Genomic DNA, 6218 nt, shown 5'->3' with positions numbered 1-6218 from the left:
GGTCTTTTTTTTTTAAAGAGAGAGAGAGATGAGAGAGAGAGAGAGAGAGAGAGAGAATTTTTTTAATATTTATTTTTTAGTTTTCGGCGGACACAACATCTTTGTTGGTATGTGGTGCTGAGGATCGAACCCGGGCTGCACGCATGCCAGGCGAGCGCGCTACCACTTGAGCCACATCCCCAGCCCCATATTGTATCTTAATGGTTTTACATTTACAAAGTTGAAAAACTATTTTCATGAAATCTTCTTAGTAGGTGGGGATACAAAAAAAAGCTCATTTATGTTCCTATCAAAAGTTTTCAAAACAGGGTTGTATTAATTCTTTGCTCCATAGCAATCGAGAATCACCAGGGATATGTGAATTTATCAAAAGATGGTATAAGTTTGAAAGGTATTTTGCAACACTGCTTTATAGTACCTGACATATACACCTTCACCCCACTCTCCTCACGTTTTACTACAACACTTTCTCTTCATCTGTCTTTTTTAAAAATAATTTTTAGTTGTCAGTGGACCTTTATTTTTCTAATTTATTTATATGCAGTGCGGAGAATTGAACCCAGTGCCTCACACATACTAGGCAAGCACTCTACCACTGAGCCACAATCCCAGCCCCTCTTCATCTGTCTTTTGCTCACACAATTCTGTTCCCACCCAAGGACTGGGCCTCCTCCCCCAGGTTTAGTAGTGACATGATGTGCTGGCAAATGAATACCTTTTCTACGTTTCTCCCTTTGAAGGTGACCTCTGAGAAGGATGTGCAATTGGCCCTGACTCTAGCAAAGGAGAAGTTTGGCCGGGTGGATGTGGCTGTGAATTGTGCAGGTATTGCAGTGGCCATTAAGACATACAACTTAAAGAAGAACCAGGCCCATACCTTGGAGGACTTCCAGCGAGTTATCAATGTAAGACCTTGGAGGTTCTCCAGGAGTGGGAATGAACTCTCTGGGAGTGGTTATCCCCAAAGTTGTTAGTGATCAAATGGTTGCCTCTTCCTGAGGTCCTACACCATGTCTCTGCTCATTTTCCAGGTGAATCTTATGGGTACCTTCAATGTGGTCCGTCTGGTTGCTGGTGAGATGAGCCAGAATGAACCAGACCAGGGAGGCCAACGTGGGGTTATTATCAACACTGCCAGTGTGGCTGCCTTTGAGGGCCAGGTGTGTGATCAGGGGCAAAGTTTGTGCCTCCTCTTGACTTGTTGGGCTCTCTCACCCTTGACCTCTACTCTTTTTCTAGGTGGGACAAGCTGCATATTCTGCGTCCAAAGGGGGCATAGTGGGCATGACATTGCCCATTGCTCGGGATCTGGCTCCAATAGGCATCCGGGTGATGACCATTGCTCCAGGTAGACATATTCTCTCTTCCTGCCATACCTGGGATTGGGTGGGATCCATGGGCACTTGTGAGGGGCAGGTATCCACTATCTAAGTAACAGTAGCCTTCCATCTCTAGGCCCTAGAGAGGCACAAGAAGTAGGCCTAAGGTGAAGAAGAACTGAGTAAATATGAAAACAAGGGTGGGTCTCTGACTCTGACTATCTTGTCTAGGCCTATTTGGCACCCCACTGCTGACCAGCCTTCCAGAGAAGGTACGCAACTTCCTGGCCAGCCAAGTGCCCTTCCCCAGCCGACTGGGCGACCCTGCTGAGTATGCTCATCTAGTACAGACCATAATAGAGAACCCATTCCTCAATGGAGAGGTCATCCGGCTGGATGGGGCCATCCGCATGCAGCCTTGAAGGGAGAAGTCTGGGAAAACAAAGGCTCCTGTGCCCCACCTCCTCCTGGGGTACTACTAACTTTGTCTACCAGTCATCCTCTGTGCCTAATAAACTATTTTCTTACTTTGTGGGCAGTGCTTTGTGCTGGGGGAACTGGCATGGGGAAGAAAGGTAAAGGCTTTGATAGGGTTGGATATATAGAGTCCCAAGCAAGGTAGGATAGGAAAGGCAGTACCTCACATTTTTGTGTGTCCTGTTACAACAATACATGGCCTTGAATTTAGCGAATAACTTTATTACTTAGGGTAGAAGGTGGGGATATTGTCTTAGCTCTCTCATTGGGGAATGGATTAGAGGTAAGAGGTGGGGGTATGTAGCATTTGCATCTGTAAGCTTGATAGGAGAGAAGAGAGAGATGACCATCTTGACCTCAGCGGCTGCTAGTGTTGAACTGTAGGTGATACTGGGCTGTAGGTTGATTGGTGTAGATTATTGAATTCAGATAATTTTGCCTGTAAAAAAAAAAAAGTCCAGAGGCCTCACTTGATGTTTTCCCTCTCTCCCTGGTCCTCACCATCCTTCCCTACCCTCCCATGGTATTCATCCCCACTGCCACTCCCTAGAACTCACTGGGCTTTTTGCTCCTTAGCCAACTGCTGGTTGAAAGAACCCAGCCCCCTCCGAAATTCTGCACACAATTCTCTCTCCTGCTCTTCTAGCTCCTGCGCTGCCTGGGCCAGGTGCATGGTTTGGCTTTCCCATTCAGTATCCAATGCTTGCTCAGCCTGGTGCTGTGCCTCCTTCTCATGGCACTGTGCTTCCTGGACTTCCCTGATGGCGGCTCGCTGCTCTGGAGTCATGCCCTTCCAGCAATAGGGCAGAACCCGGTGGGGAGCCATGGAATTCTGGGCAACTTGGGGGTTCTCAGTTAGAAAGTCACTGGTGACCTGGTTCTGAATCTCCATGAGGTTGGCCTCCTGTTGGCGCTGATGCTCAAGGCGCTGCCGCTCAGCCAGCTCAGCTGCCTGGTGGGCAAATATAAGTATTTGGGTGCCTAACCTCAGAGAACTCTCAGTTCCAAGGGTGGGAGAAACGTGGCCCTATTTCTCCATCTCAGGGAGAGAAAGAAAAGACACTACATGATTTTAATTATCCTAAGGATAGGTGGTGGAATGGACAGGGAACTTCTCTGCACTCAGGATTAGAGGGCAATAATCTGTTCTTAAATCATTTTGTGTTTGGAGATAGGGAGAGGTGACTTGTATTCTAAGAAGCACCTTAGATGGAAGGGGTGTCCTCAGGCTGATGACAATTCTGGAACTGATTTGAGAAAGGATATGAGGGGAAGGGTGTGGCTAAGGTTCCCCAGGATTTTGTTCAGGGGGTTGGGAGGACCAGGTGCACTGGAGGGGTCAAGCCATACCTGGGCTTTGTTGGCATTGGCCATGGCAAACGTCATGGCCACGCGACAGGACTCCTCTAGCCTGGCCAGGTGGGCAGCCCGCATGTCCATGGCTAAGTGCAGCTGGTCATTGAGCATATCTACATGGAGAAATACAACTTCCTCCATTCCTGGTTCATTCATTCAGCCATTTAGTCAACAAATTTTATGTAGGTATATGTATACTTGGGAGGGAATTAGTGTCCAAGTTGTAGAGATGTGGAAGGGGTTACTCTTTGGGGCTAGGGATAGCCAAAGTGCAGCAACCTGGGTCAAAGTGCAGCTCTGCCACCTCTGAAATGTGTAGTCTTGGGTAAACCATTTCACCTCCAAGCCTCACTATAAGATCCATGTATTAGATTCTAAGCATACCACAGAATTAGATCCTGCCCCCCCCATCTAGTGGGGGACACAGATCAAACAGATTATCAGACCACAGTCTGGAAAGGACAATAGCAGAGATGTATACAAGGCATAACAAAGGCTTGGAGGCTAAAAGTGGTAGAGGACATGCTTAGCACACACAAAGTGTGAAGGCTCTGGGTGGTAGGTAGCAGGAAGGCTTCCAGGAGGAGGTGTTCTTGTACACAGGCAAAAAGAGCAAATGGTGCTCTAGGCTGAGGGCACAGCACAAGCAAAGGGCACAGCACTGGCATTCTTTTCCACTCTAGCCACATGATGATCTTGTTTCTAGGAACTGTCAGAAACTGATGATTTGAAAGGTGAGCAATACAAATACATAAGACATAGTCCTTGCTCTTGAAGGGCTTCCTCTGATGAAAGAGAAGGATGTGGCCACAGAGAATATAATAATAGTAGCTACTCCATGTGATTTGGATTATTATCCCCATTTAATTAATTTATTTATCTTGTAGTACTAGGGATTGAACCCAGGGGCATTTTGCCACTGAGCTACATTCCCAGCCCTTTTTATATTTTATTTTGAGATAGCGTGTCACTAAGTTGTGCCTAGGCTGGACTCAAACTTGTGATCCTCCTGCCTCAGCCTACTTAGAAATTGGGATTACAGGCAGGCACCACCAGGCCTCATTTATCCCCATTTTAAAGATGAAGAAACTTGTTGGAGGTTTTGCTCAGTGGTAGAACTAAGCACATATACATGAAACCCTGGATTTAACCCTCAGCACTAAAAAATAATAATTTAACAATTAATTAAAATTAATTAAACTGGGTTTGGTAGTGCATGCTCATAAATCCCAGTAACTTGGGAGGCAGAGACAGGAGGATAGTGAGTTAAAGGCCTGCCTCAGCAATTTAGCAAGGCCTTAAGCCATTTAGCAAGATCCTGTCTTAAAAAATAAAAAGGACTGGGGATGTAGCTCAGTGGTAAAGCACCTCTGGGTTCAATCCCCAGTACCAAAATAAATAAATTTAAAACTTAATTAGGGCTAGGGTTGTGGCTCAGTAGTAGAGTGCTCGCCTTGCACGTGTGAGGCCCTGGGTTTAATCCTCAGCGCCACATAAAAATAAAGAAAGAAAGAAAGAAAGAAAGATATTGTGTTCAACTACAACTAAAAAATAAATACAAAAAATTAATTAAAATTGAAGCACAGAAAGGAACATTCATTTCCCAAACTAGCTAGGTAGAGCAGAGCTGTTAGGTATGTGTTTATACTATGCTGTCCCCAGGTAATGGAATGCCAGGCTAATCATGAACAATAGCTACACTGTCAATTACTGAAGGAAGTCAGGGAAGTTGGGGCCTACACAGCCTAAACTTTTAGCATCAGTTATATGGGTATTGGGTAATGACCTCCCCACAGAGTTCTAGCCTCCTGGGTGTAGTACCTAGCTCAGGAGAGCTGCCTGCTAGACCTTGAGACTCTTGAGTCCAGAGGGCCTGGCTGCTTACCTGCACATTTCTCATCAACCCTGGCTTGCTGTTGCTCCTGCAGCTGCCTCTCCAGGCTGTACCTGAACTGCTCCTGCTGCATTCTCAGGTATGTGGTCCTGTCCAGGTCCTCCCCAAAGAAGCACTGCATGCTGGCCGGGCCATAGAAGGGATCACTGTCATTGAAATAGACTGGAAACTCCCTCTGGAGTCGGTCTGGATCCCAAGGGTCAAATTCACGTCTGTTCTTGAGCTGCTGCTTCTGCTTCCGAAAATCCTGGATTTTCTTGGCCAGTCGACGTGCCCGTTCTGCCTCTTCCTTCTCTAGCATCTGGGCTACCAGATCATACTGCACCTGCTTAGTAGCTGGGGGTGATAGGCAGGGACATGGGAAGGCACCACAGGAGGTCCAGTTAGCATGCCTCTGCTCCCAAAGGCCATCTGGTTTGTTTCACCACCCTAGGACCTCAGGCCCTCCACACAGGAAGAACTGCCCTACCTGAGCCTACTCAGGCTCTTGGTTTGACCTGTGGCCTTGGACATTTACCATAAGCTGCATCCTTGCTCTGCTCAGTTGCCTCCCGAAGCTTTTTCTCCTCTACCTGGTTGTTGAGGGCTTCAACATCCACCTGGATCCCAAAGAAAGGGACTAAATCAGGGCAGAGGCCCAGTAGGGTCCTTGAGTGCTCTAACAAACTGCTTAGAACTTACCCACTTAAAAATCCTCCTGTAGCTTCTCAGGACTTACTGTATAAAGTTCCAACCCATAAGCATGGCTCTTAAGTGCTTCCATGGTCTAGCCTTTGCCTCCTTCTCCAGCCTCATCTCTTTGCACCCTTTTCCCGTGTCTCCCCTCTCACTAGCCTTGGGAACTGTGCTTCCAGTTCCCTGCACATCTTAGGCAGTTTTGAATCTATAGCCTTTGCTCTGCTTCCTTTACTTAGAACACTTTCCTCCCCTCTACCCAAACTCCAATTCACACTTCAAGACCAGCTCAATCTTTGTTTCTCTGATCCTTCGGGAAGGTTCTGCTCCCATAATCTAGGACCCATTGTCTACATTACATTGAAGTTTGTTCAGTTATCTCCTCTACTAGACTGTGAGCTCTTTCATGAGAGAGACTGGGCTTTAGTTATCTTTGTATCATCACTGCCCGATAGTGCTTTTTTTTTTTTTTTTTTTTTTTTTTTTTTTTTTTTTTT

The 6218-nt window shown here is 46.5% G+C and overlaps 2 protein-coding genes across 9 annotated transcripts in view; one reads left to right on the top strand and one right to left on the bottom strand.

The window, feature by feature from the left end:
- The first annotated feature begins 677 nt into the window (after positions 1-677).
- On the top strand, positions 678-1851 carry Hsd17b10 (hydroxysteroid 17-beta dehydrogenase 10). The gene is made up of 4 exons (XM_015506528.1): positions 678-905; positions 1032-1160; positions 1240-1348; positions 1551-1851. Exons 1-4 carry the CDS (start codon positions 693-695, stop codon positions 1739-1741), a joined length of 642 nt encoding a protein of 213 aa, XP_015362014.1. The 5' UTR covers positions 678-692; the 3' UTR covers positions 1742-1851.
- Positions 1852-1997: 146 nt separating this feature from the next.
- Ribc1 (RIB43A domain with coiled-coils 1) overlaps positions 1998-6218 on the bottom strand; it is a 21165-nt gene continuing 16944 nt past the window's right edge. For 6 of the 8 annotated variants that reach the window (XM_015506527.2, XM_048796674.1, XM_048796672.1 and 3 more), the window contains 5 exons: positions 5564-5645; positions 5038-5382; positions 3147-3265; positions 2354-2748; positions 1998-2235 (listed from right to left, as the gene is read on the bottom strand). In XM_015506527.2, the coding sequence (XP_015362013.1) occupies positions 2154-2235; positions 2354-2748; positions 3147-3265; positions 5038-5382; positions 5564-5645 (1023 nt within the window). In that variant the 3' untranslated portion in view covers positions 1998-2153. The remainder of the gene's footprint in view (positions 2236-2353; positions 2749-3146; positions 3266-5037; positions 5383-5563; positions 5646-6218) is intronic. The other 2 variants (XM_048796676.1, XM_048796677.1) reach the window with 2 other exon arrangements.

The sequence above is a fragment of the Marmota marmota genome, unplaced genomic scaffold, assembly GCF_001458135.2.
Source record: "Marmota marmota marmota unplaced genomic scaffold, marMar, whole genome shotgun sequence".
Lineage (NCBI taxonomy): Eukaryota > Metazoa > Chordata > Mammalia > Rodentia > Sciuridae > Marmota > Marmota marmota.
Note: the sequence above shows the minus strand (reverse complement) of the source record. Positions and strands in the feature narration are given on the sequence as shown.

Bases quoted from the DNA above. Each gene is read 5' to 3' on its own strand.
- Hsd17b10 (XM_015506528.1), top strand. From the start codon at position 693: ATGATGTGCTGGCAAATGAATACCTTTTCTACGTTTCTCCCTTTGAAG. The intron at 906-1,031 runs GTAAGACCTTGG...CTCATTTTCCAG, and splicing joins ACTTCCAGCGAGTTATCAAT to GTGAATCTTATGGGTACCTT. The intron at 1,161-1,239 runs GTGTGTGATCAG...CTCTTTTTCTAG, and splicing joins TGGCTGCCTTTGAGGGCCAG to GTGGGACAAGCTGCATATTC.